Source organism: Indicator indicator, unplaced genomic scaffold, assembly GCF_027791375.1.
Source record: "Indicator indicator isolate 239-I01 unplaced genomic scaffold, UM_Iind_1.1 iindUn_scaffold_57, whole genome shotgun sequence".
Taxonomy (NCBI): domain Eukaryota; kingdom Metazoa; phylum Chordata; class Aves; order Piciformes; family Indicatoridae; genus Indicator; species Indicator indicator.
In genome coordinates this window covers 360,738-378,820 of record NW_026539190.1, presented here as the reverse complement: position 1 = coordinate 378,820, position 18,083 = coordinate 360,738, and the positions used below count along the sequence as shown (strand labels likewise).

The 18,083-nt window shown below is 59.2% G+C and overlaps 1 protein-coding gene across 1 annotated transcript; it reads right to left on the bottom strand.

The window, feature by feature from the left end:
- Window positions 1-363: 363 nt before the first annotated feature.
- Window positions 364-17,800, bottom strand: ATP8B1 (ATPase phospholipid transporting 8B1). The gene is made up of 27 exons (XM_054398481.1): window positions 17,620-17,800; window positions 14,453-14,550; window positions 13,875-13,988; window positions 13,366-13,464; window positions 13,211-13,272; window positions 12,772-12,844; window positions 12,624-12,694; window positions 12,226-12,308; window positions 11,812-11,970; window positions 11,644-11,732; window positions 10,542-10,732; window positions 10,213-10,421; window positions 9,479-9,522; window positions 9,193-9,349; window positions 8,384-8,572; window positions 7,996-8,108; window positions 7,484-7,648; window positions 6,973-7,084; window positions 6,768-6,843; window positions 6,042-6,174; window positions 4,672-4,963; window positions 3,719-3,942; window positions 3,032-3,115; window positions 2,218-2,463; window positions 1,901-2,039; window positions 1,454-1,584; window positions 364-591 (listed from the first exon to the last, which is right to left on the bottom strand). The coding sequence occupies exons 1-27, from the start codon at window positions 17,798-17,800 to the stop codon at window positions 364-366; spliced, it is 3,762 nt and encodes a 1,253-aa protein (XP_054254456.1).
- Between the last annotated feature and the right edge of the window lie 283 nt (window positions 17,801-18,083).

Genomic DNA, 18,083 nt, shown 5'->3' with positions numbered 1-18,083 from the left:
ACGTGCTCTGGCACTGTCCAGACTGCCAGCCAGGGCCCACACAGCCTTGCCCCCATGGCCATGCCATGCAGGGAGCTGCCAGACACCGGGTGCCTGCTGTCAGCAGCTTGCTTTCAGCCCACGAAATGGAGCTGCAGGCCTACAGCAGCTGCACCTCACCAAAGGTGAGGAGGGTCTGCAGCTCACACACAAGAGAGCAGCTGCAGAGAGAGCTCTTGGCCTTCCACGCTTGCAGCAGTGCCAGCCAGGCGGTTCTGAGAGCCACGAACACCTTCACACCCTTCTGCTTGGGTAAAGCAGCGTCCCGAATCTGTTTCAACCGGATCCTGCTGTGCAGTCCCCAGGCCCGCAGCCTGCGCCGCCTCAGCTGCTCTCGGGAGCCGGCTCGGCCCCGGCGGCGCTGCCCAGCAGGGCATGGAGCGGTGCTCGGCGCTTGCGCAGGCTGCGGCCCGAGGCGATGAGGTCGGCGTAGCCGCGCTGGTGCGAGAAGGCGTAGGCTGAGCGGCGGGCGGACACCCCTCGGCGCAGCGCGCTCGGCCGCCGCTGCCACTGCAGCTCGTCGGCCAGCAGCTTCCTGCGCTGCTGCCGGACCTGCGGGGCACAGATGGGGCGCGGGCGGTGGGCGACGGCTGCGGAGCGCTTGCTGCCCGGGCCCCTTCCCCGGCCCGGCGGTGCTGAGCGGCAGGGGGCTGCTGCCTGCGGCTGCTGTGCTCACAGCAAGACGCTCAGCGGTGACACGGCACCGGAAAAGACTTCCCGTGTCGCCTGACTTCCGCCTGTCCTCACAGGTCCCAGGGGATCGCAGCTCACAGGATCACAGACAGTTTGGGTGGGAAAGGACCTTTTAAAGGCCATCTACTGCATCCCCCTGCAGTCAGCAGGGACGTCCCCCAGCAGAGCAGGTTGCTCACAGCCCCAAACCACCTGACCTGCAATGGTGCCAGGTGTGGGGCAGATCCCACCTCCCTGGGTAACCTGGGGCAGGCTCCACCCACCCTCAGTGCCAAACATTTCTCCCTTCTCTCCACTCAATCTCCCTCTCAGTTCAAACCATCTCCCCTTGGCCTGTCCCAACAAGCCCTGCTCCAAAGCCAGTCCCCAGCTTTCTTTAGGTCCTGCAGCACTGGACAGGTAACTGGAAGCTGTTCCTGCCAGCTCACCTGACACATTTCCATACCTTTTTCACCACCACCATAGCCCTGACTGTTTTCATACCTATGAGCTACTGGCCAGCTGAAGGCAGAAGAGAGCAGACAGGACCTGCCCTCTGTACCCTGGCACTAGCAGAGCCCAGATAAACACCAGCTGGGCCCTCAGGGCTTGGCCAGCTTTGGGAAGCCCTGCAGCCACCCTGCAGTCTGCTGTCAGCCTCCCTACTCCTCTCCAAGAGGAGCAGCAGCGCTCCCTGCTGTGAGCGGCCCTCTGCCGAGTGAACAGCGCCGCCCAGACTCACTCTGTCGCTGTCCAGCGGCCAAAGGGTCATGCAGAGGAAGCGCAGAGCCACCACGGGAAGCAGGCACACAGCAACTGACAAAACCATGGTCAGCCAGAGGTAGGGCTGCCTCAGGGCGTTGGGAGCCGCTCCTGGGGATGCAGAGAGCTGGAGTTAGTTCCAGGCAGCACAAGCAAGGTAGGGAAAGCACCAGGGCCCCAGAAGGCAGCTGTGCGCTGTGCATGCCAGGGTCAGGCTTCAGTCACAGACCCTGCACAGATCCCTTCTAGCAGTGCATCCATTTCCATGTCAAAGCCCCTCTGAGAATGCTGCCAGACACTGAGCTGGTGAATAAACCTCTGCCCTTAGCATCATTTCCTCTCTCAGCCACCAGGCTCACACTGTGGCATGGTGGCCATAGCTCTGCTCAAGGCATGAAGCTGCTAGAGCCAGGACACAAGGACCCACCTGTGAACTGAAAGCCAGAAGGGAAGAGCACGTGGATGCCAGCACTGTGGAAGTCAAACGTGATGCCAAAGTAAAGTGCAATGCTCCCAAAGATGGAAAAGGCATTCACAAAGGTCCAGTAGGAGGTGTCCAGGCTGATCTGAAAGCAAGCACAAGGCTGGTGACCCAGAGTGCTGCTCACCTCCCCCAGCCACACAGCACTCGGAGCAGACAAAGCAGGGGCATTTCTGCATCCTGGCACATTGCTACAGGACACGGCAGGAACGTGCCCAAAGGTGGCTGCAGAGCAGCAGGGGCAGGAAGCTGAGCTCACTTGCCTGGAGATTGACCACGAATATGAGAGAGGAGGCTGCTGTGACTGCAAACGACTGATAGTCTGAAGGGGCCTCTCCATCCTGGCCCATGGTTTTCAGGTAAGCTCCATAGGGGATGAAGAAGATGATCAAGGAAGTTAGAGCTCCGTGAAGCAAGCTCAGAAAGAATTTCTGGTAGTTGAACAGCAAATCCTTCTGCCCCAGGACATACAGCCTGGGGAACCGCAGGCTCAGCTTGTCGCTCACGTCCTGAACAAAGCAGGAGAGGGACACAAAAGTTGTGGCAATCTCTGGTTCAGTGTCAGCTTTGCAGAGCAGTGAGCTCAGCAGATGGCCTTTGCCAGCAGCTGTGTGGGCAGCAGGACTTGGCACAGTGATGTGTGCAGCAGGGCAGGAGGACATCCTCCACGAGGCCACCCCACGGGCATCCTTGGCAAGGCTCTCACATGTCCTGCCTGCAGGCCTCCAGATGTTCAGCCCATGATTTGCCAAAGAACAGCCACAGCTGTGCAGGTGTCCCCTCCCTGCCTGGGGGCTGAGAAGCAGGCAGGGGCTACCACCACATGTCCTGACTTTAGCTCTTGCTCAGGGGAGATCCTAGCTTGGTGCTGGATTAATTTCTGAGCAGAACCATTGCTCTTCCTGTTTCAGGAGCTCTCTGCTTCCTGTCTCTCACACTGGGGAGAGGACTGTGTTCTCCAAGGCCAAAAGCTTCCCCAGAAGGCTGTCTCCCAGAGCAGAGCAGCCATGGCAGTGTGGCTAGAGGGCTGCTGCTGTGTGAGGAGCCCTGGGCTCCCGCAGCCTTAGCAGAGGTTACCTGGTCCAGCAGCCCCATGAGCAGCACCGGCAGGCTGGAGTACAGCACGTTGTATAGAGTGATGAACCAGTCCTCATAGGCTGTCTGCAGCACAGCAGGGGTGGGGAGTTAAGTGCTGCTCTGACTGCAGCTTGGCCCTCAGCCCTGAGCACCCCTGCTTCCCCACAGCACTCGCCCAAGGGTAGGCAGCACCCCAACTCCAAGCTCTGCCCAAGCTACCTTGGCCTGCACTCAGCTGCCCCACTCCTTATAAGCCACCAGTGCCCCCTGTCCTGGGATACCACCTGAGCTGAACCCCTCACGGTGTCAGTCTGCTCTGCAGCTGCACTGGGGACTGTAGTGAGCACCTGCAACAGGTCTGGGAGCCCGGCTTGCTTTGTGTCTTCTCTTTGTCCACAGCTTCCACACAGCAAACATCATTAACCTCCAGCAGGGCTGCTTCTCTGGGCCAGGGCCTGTCTTTTGGCTGTGCCCCTCAGCTCTTGAAGGCCACTGAGCACTGTGAGCTGCAAACACTGCCAGGCACAAGCAGCACATCTCCAGCTGCTCAGCCTGTCCCTGAGTAGGCATCTCCTAGAGCCCTGCAGACACTACTGACGGTAACTCTGGGCTTCCCTTAAGCCAAGCGGAGCCTTCGCCATTCTGTACTGCCACACAGGAAGCTGTGCCTGTTCCTGGCCTCCTCACCTGGGCAGAGAAGCCGTTGAAGAAGGAATACCAGATGTGGACCAGCGTGAAGGCAAAGTTCTTGTAGAAGAAGTATCTGAGGAACTTGCACATGCGGATGTAGGACCAGCGGCCATGCACCAGCAGCAGCCTCTGCAGGTAGCGGAACTGCGCGAAGGAGTAGTCGCTCGACATGACAGCCTGCATCCCCTCCCGGCCGCTGATGCCGACCCCGATGTGGGCAGCTGAGGCAATGACACACAGCACCCTGTTGGCAGGGCAGGGCAGCCACGGTGCCCAGGGCAAGCTGCTCAGGCCCTCCTGCCCCACTGTGCTCCTGCAGACAGCACATAGGCTGCTCAAGGGCTGCCAGCGGTGCTCCAGCCTTGCCCTTTGCTGCTCATGTCTCTGCCACCACAGGGATGCTCTCTGAGCTTGTTCCAGCAGAGTGGCTGCTGGGAGACTTGAGCAAGGGAGCACTGAGCAGTGAGACAGAGTAAGCAAGCCAGCCCTGAAGCAGCTGGCCAGACAGTTTATTCATAACACAAACCAGCTCCCAAGCAGCTTCCTTCTCAGGAACGTATCTGCTCTGCTTACAGCACAGAATGGCTGATGCCTCAAGCAAGGGGCAGCTGAGCTCTTTGCTTTGCTCTAAATTATACTGCTGCAGCCCACCAGATGCTAACAGATGTGATCCCAGCCCCTGCTTGGGGATGCCTACTGGCGAAGCTGCAACAGGCAGCAGAGGCCACTAACCATTTCCTAAGGGGCATCCTCAGAGGGGAGAGCAGAGGCTGAGGGCTAGCAAAGCCCAGGGGTGCTGTGAGCAGCTGAAAGAGCAGCAGAGGCTGGGGGCCAGCAAAGCCCAGGGCTGCTGTGAGCAGCTGAAAGCAGCAGAGTCTCCTGAGCAGGGAGCAAGCGCGGAGGGGCGGCAGCAGGAGGCGCAGGAGGGAGAAGCCCTGCGGCTGCCTTACTTTTGATCATGCTGACGTCGTTGGCGCCATCCCCGATGGCCAGGGTGATTGCCTTCTTGTACTTCTGCACCAGCTCCACCACCAGGGCCTTCTGCTTGGGCGTCACACGGCAGCAGATCACCGCCCGGCACTCGCAGGCCAGCTCCACGAAGTTCCTCTGCCGCTGCTCCTTCTGCACCTCCGCCCTCCGCCTCTTCTCCTGCTGCTCCTGCTGCTGCTTCTCCTCTGCTGGCCCAGGGAACTTCAGCTTCAGCTTCTTCCTCCTCTTCTTCTTCTCCAGCAGGATCTCGTTCTGTAGAACACACACAGGTGCCCTTCCCCTCTGCACCACCCACAGTGGCCAGCCCAGCACTGCCTATACTGCAGCTGCCCTCACGCCCAGCAGCACTCAGCAGAATGCTCCTGCAGAGGAGGCTGCAAGAGCTCCAGGAGCACAGGGTGAATGTCCTTCCTGGCACTACCCAAAAGCACAGTGCTCCCAGGCAGTGTCACAGCAGCTCCTGCAGAGCTCCTAGGAGCATTTCCCTACGTCTGAAGGCACTCTGCTATTGAACCTGCCCTCTCCTACCGGCTGTCTTCCAAAGGAAGCACCACCATGGCCATATGGAGGTGTCCTGCGAACACTGGGGTTAGCTCTGTGGCAGTGTGGCTGTGGCAGGGGTAGCAGAGACCTGCAAGTGTAGCTGCTGCTCACCCCCAGGCACCTCAGCCTGCTTCCTACACCCTACCACACACAGATGTGCACTGCTTTGTCCTAGACACTGAAACCTGCCAGAGGGTCTTGAGCTGGTGGCTGGACTCGCTCCTGCCCAGCTGCCTGCAGGAGCAGCCTGCCAGCAGGGTGTGTAATTGTCAGGGCACTCCTGTACCACTTTCCTGAGTTCGGGGCTGCTGAGAGCACTGCTCTGTAGGGCTGAGCAGCAGAGCTGTCCCCTTCCTGCCCTGTGGCTCCCAGCTCTCATTTCCAGCACTCTTTCTATGCTGCACTGAAGCTATGCATCCTGTAGGGCTGCCTCTCCTCTCCTGCTTTTTGTTGGCTTTTTCTTTTCTATTAGAGCAGCATCCCCATGAAGAAGAAATGCCCTGGAAATCAGGCCATGCTCAGGCAGGGGTCTGGTGATACTCTGATGGCAGCTAGCAGGGGATCTGAAAGGCCCCAGGCACCCTTACCTAATTGCAAGCTATTTTCAGCCCTCACAACCCAAAATACTTCCGACATCAACGCCCAACAGGAGTTCAGGCAGGGGAACAATGGCCAAAGGATGTTCAGTTTGGTTCAGCAAAGCAGCCATGTGAGCAGTCCTCAGTGAGGGTGACTCAGTGGTACCCCCAAACCCTCCATTACACAGAGGAATACCTCCCGCACCTACCAGCCAGGAGCCAGTGATGATCAGAGCTCGATCTTTGCCACCCTGGAAGAAGGGCTCCTTCATCCTGAGAGAGGAAGGCACACCTGAGCCACCTCTGTTCCTCTGATTTTCCAGCCTGGTTTGCAGCAGTGCACTGCAAAGAGAGGTGGAGGCTGTTAAAGAGCAGTCGAGGCTTAGCTCTGAGCCAGCTCAGCCCCAGGCTGACAATCTGCAGGGCAGAAATGCAGGGATGTTGCAAGGACTTGGTGGCTGTGTGCTAGCTGATGTCCTAAAGCAGGCTGCAGCAGCACTGAAGAAAGGATCACAGTGGTCTGCAAATCAGCAAAAAACTGGGGAAACCAGTCAACAACTGCTGGGACTTCCCAGGTCTTCTCCCAGTCCCAGTCTGAACACCCTGGGACCCTTTGTGTTGTCACAGCACAGGATCTGCAGCAGCACAGGACAGGGTGAAGGAGCAGCTGAGGTAATGCTGGAGCTCAGGGACAGGCAGTGAGGGCAAAACCTGGCAGCTGCTCAAGAGCTGACTAGGGAGAGGCCTCCTCAGCCCACTCCAGACTTTTCTGAACACCAGGGCAGATTTCATGTCAACATTAACCTCCTGCAAACAGGATCTCACCACCCTCAGGCATAGTTAAGAGGCTGCCTTGTAGGCCTCAGTGCTGGAGTACTCTCAGCCTGGCACCCTTCTAGTTCCCCCCCAAGAACTGCTTTCTGCTTTTCACTTGCCTGGTGTCTTCTCCATAGCAGATGGTTGTTTCCTCTGTGAGGAGCTCACAAGCAAAGCCAATGTTTTCAGCAGTCTCTGCAACACAAAGGGCACAGCTTGGATGAAGTGTAGAAATCCCTGGACTTCCATGGCCTTTATCTCCAGCCTGCACTCCTCCCAGTCCACCTCCTGGCTCTCCCCCTGGCCTGGCTGGAGCAAACCCACCTTTCTTGTCACCAGTTAGCACCCAGATTTTGATGTCTGCTTTTGACAGCCGGGAAATGGTTTCTGGAACTCCGTCCTGTAGTTTGTCTTCGATAGCAGTGGCACCGAGCAGCTGGCAGAGAAGTGACACACAGGGGTTAGCAGCACAAGCAAGGCCAGGAAGGAAGTGTCCTGGCCATGCCCTGCAGCTGGCAGAGATGTGACACACAGAGATGTTAGCAGCACAAACAGGGCCAACAGCCTGGCTCAGTGGCAGGGCAGGAGGGAACTGTCCTGGGCACGTCCTCAGGCCCTGGAGCAGCTCCAGCCAGGAATTCAGTGAAGACCAGCTGTAGAGCAGTGCCCACACTGCAGCACAGGCACTAGAATACAGTTCCCTTATCCTATTGACATCTGGCCAGTGAAACCCTGCACAGCCCTGACTGCAAACACCCCAGCAAAGCAGGCAGACTGCACAGGACCTGCTCCTTCTCACCCAAACCAAGCTCTGGGCACTGTGAGCTGCACTCACAATCAAGTCCTTCTCTATCTCCTCATACACTTTGTCCAGGGCCTCATCACGGTTAGATTTCGCTATGCTGGCCTCCAGAAACTTTTTATTCCAGGCTTCAAACTCCCCCTGGCTGATGTCCCTGTAGCACAGGCAGAGTGTCCTCAGGGTTTCACTTGCAAAGATCTGCAAACAAGAACAGAGAGGTCAGGTCAGAGGCAGAGGCACAATCTGCCCCCACAATCAGTGCTGTCCACAGGCCAGCTGGAGCTGAGAGGGAGTCTGAACAGAGGCTGGGGAGGGGGCAGAGCAGTGAGGTGGTCTGAGCATTGGCAACACAACACTCAAGGTCACTTCTCCTGAGCAGGCAATGAGGGCATCTCCTAGGGCAGGCAGCGGAGCCTGGGAGGCCTCATGGGCCCAGCTCTGAGGCTGCCTTTGTTTCCCCAGCTTAGGGCAGGAGGGAGAGAAAGGAGGTCATGGTGAGCAGGGAGCCCGTGCTGGCTGGTGAGGGGCTGCAAGTCCAAACCTACATCCAGGGCTTCCTCCGTGGCCTGCCTCTGGGGGTTGCAGGGGTGCAGCCGCTCGTAGATCACCGTGTCAGCCCCCTTGCAGTACAGCCTGATGCCTCCATCTGCCCCTCTCACTGCGGGCCACAAGAGCAGGGGGCACAGGTCAGGAAGGCATGGCTGCAGCTCAGGGCCTGCAGCGTCCTGCTCCTAAGTACAGCAGCTAGAGGATCCAGGATCTTCCTGCCCATCCCTAACATGCTTCAGTGAAGGGCCCTGTTGCACAGGGGCAGTTTCTGCTCTCCTTCCCAGCAGGAGAGGCTCCTGCAGCCCCCAGGGGCCACGCTCTGGCCGTGGTCACAGGCTGGCTGTGGCTGTGCCCGGCAGGTGCCCCAGGAGCTGGGCAGCTCACCGATGACGGACATGCGCTTCCTGTCGCTGGTGAAGTCCAGCATGGCCAGCACCTGGTAAGTCCTCTCCAGCCCCAGCTCGCTGATGGTGATGCTGTTCTGTGTGCGGGACAGGAACACGTACCCAAAGTTCCTGGCTGCTGTCACCAGGGCCCCCTCGTCCGGGGAGGCTGCCTGGTAGCTGAGCTGGCCTGTGTCTGAGAGCCAAGAGAGGGAGTCAGGGTGGGCTGGGCGTGCCAGGGGGCACCTGGGCACCACCGAAACACTCACACCCACTCTGCAGAGGCAGAGCTGCAGGCACAAAGCCTTTCTGGCGTGGGGTCTGGTGCCGTGCTGCAGCACACAGCAGCTGTGCAGGAGAGGGCCTAGGGTCCCCTCCTCTTTGTGCCAGGTACCCTCCCCGTGGGGGGAGCCATCAAACCTTCCCTCCAGCTGCCAAAGCAAACCCCAGCAATGCCAGTGCCAGTGCCAGTGCCAGCATGGGTGTGCCTGAGGGTTTGAGGCTTTAAGGATGCATCTGAACCAAGAGGAGCCATGACAGGGAGACACACAGGCTCTGCACAGCCTACTCCCTGCTTTCTGCCCCAGTGCTCTTTCAGGGGTGCACTGCCCCACTGTCACTGTCCTACAGACAGCCTCCTTCCCTGGAGGGGCAAACCGGCTCAAGCTCAGGGACAGCACTGCCTCTGGCTCTTGCTTCCTCTCCCACAGCAGCCTGGCATTGCTCCCTGAGGGCTTCGCCCTGCTCTGGGACCTCTGCCTGGTGAAGTGCACCCACACTCTGCTTGCCCTTGCACAAGCACACACTCACCATCACAAGTGTCAACCATGACCGTGTGGCAGATGGCCAGCAGGAAGAAGAACTGGTGAATCTCTGGCTCCTTCCCAGACCTGATCTGCTCTATCAGGTAGTGATCATAGAACAGGAACTTCCCATCTGCGTGCTTGTTCCAGCTGAAGTCCACTTGCTGCTCAGGGAGCAGAGGGGGAGTCGTTATGTCCTCTGCAGCTGCTCAGTGCCTGCCTGCATCTCTTCATACCCTGGCAAGGGAAGTCCTTTTTCCACAGGCTGGGGACTTCAGGTGGCACCGACCTACCTCTGGGTGGCTCTGCAGCTGCCCTGTTCTGTCCCGGCAGTCTCCTGCAACACAGGCACCAGCACTCAGAGGGCACAGGGCAGCAGAACATGTCCTTAGAGAGCAAGTTCTTACAGAACAAGTCCTTACAACACATCCCCAGGTGAGACCTGCACAGAACATCTGCCCCTGAATAGCTTGGGCCTAAGCAAAGCAAACTCATCGCCAGCTGTGGTGTCTTCTGCCAACCATCCATTCCGACTGCTGCTGGCAGCTTTCCCCTCCAGTCCCTCACTTCCACTTTTTTAAAGGGGAAGCTCCTACAGCTGCTTTGAGTGGAGCTCTACTCAGTAGCAGGGCTGAATCGCAGATCTACAGAGCTGCTGCTGTTGGAAAAGCCCTTTAGGTTCACCGAGTCCAAGGGTTCTCTAACTACCAAGGCTGGGGCTAAACCATGGCCCTCAGCACCACGTCTAGGAGCTTTCAAGCACTTCAAGCCATAGGGATTCAACGACCTCCCTGAGCAGCCTGTGCCAGTCTCTGAGAACCCTTTCAGTGAAGATTTTTCTCCTGTCTAACCTCGACCTCCCCTGGCACAACCCGAGGCTGTTTCCCTTGCTCCTGGGGAGAAGAGCCCAACCCTGCCTGGCCGCAGCCTCCTGCCTGGGAGCTGAGCTGACTCAGGGTCGCTGCTCCCTCGGGCAGCGCACGGCAGGCCCTGCAGGGTGCCACTGGCAGCAGCTGGCCAGCCCTACCGTAGGTGAGGCCGTTGATGCAGCACTTGTGGAAGCTCATGACGTTCTGGGTCAGCGTGCCAGTCTTGTCCGAGAAGACGTAGCGGATCTGCCCCAGCTGCTCGTTCAGCGTGGTGGTCCTGGCCTTGGCAGTGCAGTCCCTCTCGGGGCAGTACATCTGCAGGTCCCAGTTGATGAAGCAGCTCTGGCCCCAGCGGATCACCTCCACGCTGGGGAGAGAGAAGGGGGCTCAGGTGCCTGCCCGCCGGCCTGCTCGGCCCCCAGCACAGGGAGGCTGCTCCTGGAGACCCGTGCCAGCCGCCCCTGCCCACCTGCGGGCTGGCACCTACCTGACATAGAGGGAGATGGGCACCATGGTGTTGAGCACGATCAGGTAGCCCCAGAAGGTGAGGAAGCCGCGGGAGGGGGGGCTGCTGGCCTGCGCGTCGTACAGGTACCAGGAGGCGTTGCCCACCTGCTGCTCCCAGTAGGTGTGCCCAATGGCCAGCCCGGCCGACAGCAGGAGCAGCACCACGAAGATCTGCAGGGCACACAGTGCCCCCAGCTGGGCCCCAGGCAGCCAGTGGAGGGCAGCAAACCTGCCCCACGCCACGGGATCAGACCCCCTGGCTCCTGCCCGCTGCCCAAGCACAGCTTGGTGCCATTGTGTTTGTTTGAGGAGGCTGCAGCGAGGGTGTGACGGTACTGGCAGCGGGGGCACAGCCCCAGCCCCACTGAGATGAGCGCCTCCTCTGCCAGCAGGCCAGCTCCTCTCTGCCCTCCCCACCCCAGGGCACAACATTCAGGGGCACAGGGCAGCAGGCATTGCTCACACACTGCTCACATAGGGGCTGACCAAGGACGAGCACCACTGGAGCTGAGCTCTGGCCCCCTGCCCTCAGCCCCTGCCCAGCAGCTGAACGCAGAGGAGCGGAGGCAGCTTCCTGCAGCAGCAGGTCTGAAGCACTTCTCTGCACACACAGCCTGCCCTGCAGCTGAGGGGTACAGATGCCACTCACAGCAAGAGACCCCTCCAGCTTCCCAGCTGCATCCCAGCTCATGAGGGCCACACAGAGCAGAGACAAGGGGCAATGGGTAAAAATTCCAGCACAGGAGGTTCCACCTCAGCATGAGGAGGAACTTCCTCACTGTGAGGGTCACAGAGCACTGGAACAGACTGCCTGCAGAGGTTGTGGAGTCTCCTTCTCTGGAGACTCTCCAGCTCTGTCTGGATGTGTTCCTGTGGGACCTGTGCTGGATTCTATGGCCCTGCTCTGGCAGGGGGGTTGGACTCGAGGATCTCCAGAGGTCCCTTCCAACCCCTAACATCCTGTGATCTGTGAGCCTGTCACAAGCTCGGGAGCAGCATCAGAACAAGGCTTCCTAGCCCTGCCTTCCCACTATTCCCTGAAAGCCAGCTCCATCAGCTGAGCTGGAAGCCAGCAGGCTTACAGTGTAGACCATGTAGTTCATGAGGGAGTCGATTTTGGTCCTTTTAAACCTGGTCTTCCCACTGTTCTTCATGATCTTTGTGTCAGCACCTGGAGACAAGCACAGCAAAGATGCCGTGGGCACTGCAGGGCACGGTTTGAGCTGCTCACCTGCCCAGGCCACAGCTACCTGCAAATATCACCATGCCATGGCAGAAGTCTGTGTTCCTGATCCTGCAGCCACGCAGCAGCACCTTGTCAGCATCCAGGGGGTAGCTCCTGTGCTTCCACACCAGTGTCCCTGCAAACTTATCCAGCCGGTTGTTGGGCTCCTCACATTCCACCAGACCTGCAACCAGCAGGGGAGAGAGGGCTGAAACACAGCCGGCAACAGGCACACACTGAGGGCACTCAACTGCAGGAGACCTTCGCAGTGAAGGCCTCACCCTGCCCAGCCTTCATCTTGCAGCACAATCTCGTGGTGGTGACTTCCTTGTGCTGCCCCATGGCAAAGCCAGGAAGCCACTAGGGGCACCACTGGCAGCGCTCCCATCCCGGCCAGGCCCTGCCTGGGCAGCAGGCCTGAGAGCAGAGCTGCACCCACCATCGAAGTCTGCCATGGCACCCTCCTCCTGAAGGTGTCTGTGTGTCACCTCCAGGGCCATCTTGAACTTCAGGTTGGTCTCCCTGAGAAGAGAGGATGGAGAGGTCAGGTTGGGGAACACAAGGATCCAGGCAGGAACAAAAGGAACCCAAACAAATCAGGGAGGCAGAAGAGGAGGAGGAAGCCTCTCCTCCAGGACCATCCCTGAGCTCCTGGGGGATTGGCTAAAGCTCCCTTCTCCAAGTGCTTCACGTGTCCTGTTATGCAGCTCTTCAGACAACCCTGGGGCACTCCTCTGGCCCCTCACCCTTTTTAGTGGCCCTTGAATGGTAGGAATGAAAGCCTGGCTGCAGGAGAGCCCAGCAGCCTGCAGCTGGAGGGCCTGCCCAGAGCCTCACCCGTCGAGCTCAGCTGTCTCCACGTAGCACAGGCTGTTGGGTTCCGAGCTGGAGAGCAGCAGCACATCAGCCTGCAAACACAGGTGGGCAGGTGTCACACAGCCCCCACCACGCTGTGCCAGCACGCAGAGAGCTCTGCAGCACTCACAGGAACAAAAGTGTTCTTCCTCAGGCGGATGATATCCCCAACCTTGACATCTTTCCACTTGGTGGCCTTGAACCTGGCAGCAGGAGAGTTCAATGACGACTGACCTACACCCCAGCAGCCCTGACCCCCTGGCCCTTCCTTAGCACACCAACATCCCGCTTGGCCAGGGCAGCCTTTTCCTTTTGGGAACTGCAGTTTAGTCCAAGGGTTCTCCACTTAGAGCTCTGTCAGCCTGCCCTCTTCACCCACACCTGAATTTCCATCCTGCTCTCAGCAGATTTGGTGCCACAGAACTCCTTTGGGCAACTCTCTCTCCGTTAGGTTTCCAGAGGCATGGTGGAGAAGGAAAAGCTGCACCTTCTCCATCAGTACAGCTCAGGCTCTGTGCTGGAGCTTGCTCAGAAGGCCACCCCCACTCCCCAAAGCTCCCAGCACAAACCTGCCGTCCCTGATGACCTCACACCTCCTGTTGTTCACCTCCCTGTCCATCCTGTGGCGAGCCTGAAAGCAGAGCAGAGAATGCAGCCCTGCTCTGCAGCACCAGGGAAGGGCCAGCCCCTGCCCCCTCCCACCCTGCCCAAGCAGGGCTCTTACGATGTCATCCACCAGGTCTTTGACTGCAGTTATGCCCAGCACCAGGAGCAGGGGCACCAGCGTGGTGTACCATGCCAGGGTGGATATCTGAGGAATGGACTGCAAAAGACAAAGCCAGTCAGTCCAGCACAGGGTGACCAGATGAGCTCAGCCAGGAGGAATCCCAGCACCTCAGGGAGAGAACTTTAAGCTGGGTTGTGCAGAGGAACAAGACCCTCAGGGACCTTTGTGCTGCTCTACCTCAGCGCCAGCTGCTCCCCTGATTCCCCAGTGGAGCTCAGGGCCCCCATGCTTTGCACAGTGCAAGACGCCTCCCTCCCCATGAAATCCAAGGGCTCTGCAGCTAGGGCAGGCCCAGAGCTCAGCCAGGACAGGCTTAGCTCCCGTAGGAGCTCAGACAGTGTCCTGCAGGGTCCTGACAGCACAGAGCTGAGCTGTGCCCCAGGAGCCCCTCAGCTGAGAGAGCAGCACTCCGACTCCTGCCACAGGCAGTTTGGCTCTGTCCTTACCTGCAGGATGAGAAGCACCAAGAAATAGAAGTTGGCTGCTCGCTTGAACTGCTCCAAGAGGTTCAGGGGCAGGAAAGTGATGGGGTTGTACTTGTAGGTCTTGATGGCATTGCCCTGGGGAGGGAACCCAGGGTTAGGGACAGCAAGCAGCGGAGTCAGCTCTGTGTGCTGCTGAAGGACATGGCACTGTCTGCTTCAGCACAGCCAGGGCGAGTCAGGACTCTGCTTCACCAGCCAGACAGGCCCAAGGGTCTGGCTTTAAGTCTGTCCCAGGCTTGCTTTATCAGGATATTGCTCAATACTATTGAGACCTCTCACATGAGAGATTACACCTCTGGAGACATCTGCAAGAGCCAGAGCTGAGCAGATAACACCTGGAATTTGGCCTGAGGACACCTGGCTCCCATCTCTCTGGAAGGAGGCCTCCTGTGATGGCACAAACCCAGAGCCAGGGACACTGCCCCACCTTTGCTGGAAGCCCTAAGGACCAGAGGCTTTGACCCTGTTCCCCAGCAGGGCAAAGACCTTTCTGAGGCTGAGGCAGTGCTCAGGCAGGTGCTGTGCCCAAGGCCACTTACTGCATACTTGCTCCTCTTGAAGCCCAGGAACACTGTCCTCTGGAACTGGGGCTGCTCGTGGAAGCGCCGATCGTTGGCTTTCACTTGCCAGCTGTAGTCTGCAAGGGAGCAGGCAGCAGGGGTCAGCACTGGCTGCTGGGGACAGGGGGGACAAACCTGCTGGCCTCAGCTCTGCTGGCCTCAGCTCTGCTCTCAAATGCCATCTCACAAAGGTGCTCTCAGCTCAGACAGGGCTGGTACCTGCCATAGCACATCAGCCACCAGCAGGGTCTCACCTCTGGCACAGCATCCAGGCTCCTTAAGGAGGAGTCCTGCAGAGGCCTTGCTAGCAAAGCAGCCACCTCCACCTTAGACCCCTTCTCAGCCACCTGTGTCCTGCAAAGTCTGTCCTTCAATGGGGTTCCTCTAGGATGTGCATAGCTGGAAGCTCTTTGCCTTGCCCCCCTCTTTCCCTCCATGACCCCTCTCCTGCAGCACCACCAGCCTCACTAATCCTGCTGCCCCAGCAGGGCAGGCTGTGCCCACACCAGTGACTGCCCCAGCTAGTTCTGTTGCCACTCCCAGAGCTCTGGGAGGCTGAGGCAGTGTGCTGGCAGCCTCCTGACTCACCAGGCAGCTCTCTGCCATCTCCCCTGCTCTCCAGCCTGCACTAATTGCCCTTAATGGGTGCTCTTTTGGGGCAGGGATTCCAGCACCTAGCACTGCTGAGCAGGGCTGGGGTGAAACTCCTGGATGCAGAGGTGGGGAAGCAGGTGCCAAGTGCTCCTGAGCTGCTCCCAGGCCACATAGAAGTAAGGCACATCTGAGAAGGCTGCCCTGGGCCCCACAGCTCAGAGCCAGGCACAGAGCCTTTCTATTGCCCTCCACACACAGAGCAAATTCTCCTGCCACGTGCGTGGGAGTTCTGCTGTGCACAGCCTTCCCTGGCTGCAGGCTGAGAGCAGGGCAGAGCAGCACTCTCCTGCCGTGGCACTGCCAGGTCAGGCTGCACGGCTGCAAGTGGCCAGCAGGAGGGGAGGAGACGTTGGGCACTCTGCTCACTGCCCCCTCAGCACCACAGCAGTGCTGCCAGCCACACTGCCCCACATACAGCTCCCCAGGGGGCCAGCTCTCGGGTAAGACATAACTGAAGGGCAGGAGGTGAGCAAAGTGCTAATGGCAGGAGAAAACTCAAACATGCCTCCAGAACACTTCCTCACCACAGCCACAACATCACTGGGGGCTGACCAAACCTCAGCACCCCGATGGAAAACTGGCAAGCTGGGTCTTAAGGGAGAGCTGCAGGAGAGAAGCTCCCCCAGATCTCTCTGAAATGCTCCCAGGTGGCATTCACCCCTCAGAGCTGGGCAGCAGTCCCTCTAAAGGGACCACGAGGGGCAGCAGCCTTCCTCGAGGGGCACAAGAGGCAGCAGAGTGATGTTTATGCAGCACCAGCTAGGGACAGAATGGGCTGCTGCAGCAGGCCCCACAGAGCCTGCAGCTGATGCCAGCAGTTACCTATTAACCAGGAGAAGCAGGCAAAGAGGGTTTGAGCAAACAACAAACCTCCCAAGGGTCTAAAGAGGGGAAACACAAATCTGACCTGCTTTGTCAGCTGCTCACAAGCTCCAGGACCAGAGTGCAGGCCTGCTGAGCAGCATGGTAGCATCTCCTACCTCCAGACAGCTTCAGGCTCAGAGGAGCTCTGTCAGAGCCACAGCTCTGGGCCATGCTTTGGTTAGCACCTCAGGTGCAGACAGCAGGGACTTGTGGTTGCACCCAGCCAGCAGCAGCTACGAGCCCTTCCCAGGGCAGAGCCAAAGTGCAGCCCCCTGCTTTCAGACTACAGGATAAGAAAAGGCAGGGAACCCCCCAGAGAAGACACTGCAGGGGCAGGAGGCCCTGCTTTGGTTTGGTTTCTCGGAGCTGGTGCTCAGTGTCTCTGAAAGAAAGCACCTGGGGAAAAAGAGAGGAGCAGGGGGAGGCAGCAGCAGCAGCCATGGTGGGTGGGGAAAATCCAGTGGCTGAGGTGAGGCTTTATGCCACAGACTGTGTCACCTGGTGTAAGCCCCAGACCTGAACACTTCCTAGGTGGCTGAGAAACAAAAACATGCCACAGGTGGTGACACAGGGAGAGGTGAGCAGCTGCTCCCTGTTGCCACACAGGCAGAAAGAACTTGCATTGCAACATGGAAAAAGGAATGCAGGGGAGCTGGAGCCCGTCCTTGGAGAGAGGCCAAGGACAGGTACCTCTAAGGCAGGCTGGCAGCAGACACAGCTGCACTTGGAGCTCTCTGGCCTCCACTCACCTTTCTGTATTCTGCAAGCACTGCACATAGAATCATAGAATCAACCAGGTTGGAAGAGACCTCCAAGATCATCCAGTCCAACCTATCACCCAGCCCTAAGCAATCAACCAGACCATGGCACCAAGGGCCTCATCCAGTCTCCTCTTGAACGTCTCCAGTGATGGAGACTCCACCACCTCCCTGGGCAGCCCATTCCAATGGGCAATCACCCTCTCTGTGAAGAACTTCCTCCTCACATCCAGCCTATACCTCCCCTGGCACAGCTTGAGACTGTGTCCTCTTGTTCTGTTGCTGGGTGCCTGGGAGAAGAGCCCAACCCCCACCTGCCTACAACCTCCCCTCAGGCAGTTGTAGACAGCAATGAGGTCACCCCTGGGCCTCCTCATCCCCCCCAGCTCCCTCAGCCTCTCCTCATAGGGTTTGTGTTCCAGACCCCTCACCAGCTTCGTTGCCCTTCTCTGGACACCTTCCAGTACCTCATGAAGGCAGGAGGAGGCTACCAGTAAGCACTGAAGCTGAGGCCTCAGCCGTGCGAGGCTGAGGCAGTCCCTTGGGCTGCCTGCATCTCTGCCAACCACAGCTTATGCTGCCTCAAGGTTCCAGCAGCAGGGCAGAATGCCTGGAGCTGTGCTGCAGCACTCTCAGGGCACAGGCAGGGCACAGGCTGGGCCTGCCCCACCACACAGACCATGACAAGGTGCAGAGGCACAGCACCCTGGCTGCAGCCTGGCACGAAGCTGCCTTTCCTTCCCACGAGTCACACCAAACTGCCACCACCTGCCCTCCAGGCTCCCTGCATCCCGGCCCCTACCCCAGGAGGGAGCCCCTGTGCTGGGGCTCGGCTGGCAGCCAGCCAGCCCGGGCCGTGCCCCCGCTCACCCCTGCGCAGTGTCCGGCCGCCCCCTTGGGCGGCGCCGTCGGCTCGGCGCTGCCCCGGCTCGGCCGCGGGCTGCCTGCTCTCCAGCTCCTCCTCCGTCTCGTCGTCGCTGTAGGGCATCTCCTCGTCGTTGGGCTGCGAGTCCTCATCCAGGGTGGTCTCGGAGTCCCTTTCTGAGATCATGCTGCCGGCGACCTGCGAGCATTTCAGAGCGAGGAGAGGAGCTGAGCGGGAGCCACGTCCCCTCCTGTCACTCTGCTGGTGCTGGCCCCCAAACCCCCTGCTGGAAAGCAGCTGCCCCAGGTGAGGAGCAGCTGTTTGGCAGCAAGCCCTGCACCGCTGCTCTGTGCCATCACAGGGCTCAGCAGCCCCCTCCTCGGCGTCCACTGGGGCTGCTCGGTGGTCACGACAGGAGCAGGCAGCTGACACTGTGGGCTGCCTGCCTGCCTTGCCTGGAGCTCTCTCT

Coding starts and splice junctions, on each gene's coding strand:
- ATP8B1 (XM_054398481.1), bottom strand. CDS start 17,800: ATGATCTCAGAAAGGGACTCCGAGACCACCCTGGATGAGGACTCGCAG. Junction 10,422..10,541: donor CCCATCTCCCTCTATGTCAG/GTAGGTGCCAGC, acceptor CTCTCTCCCCAG/CGTGGAGGTGATCCGCTGGG. Junction 9,350..9,478: donor AGCTGCAGAGCCACCCAGAG/GTAGGTCGGTGC, acceptor CTCCCTGAGCAG/CAAGTGGACTTCAGCTGGAA.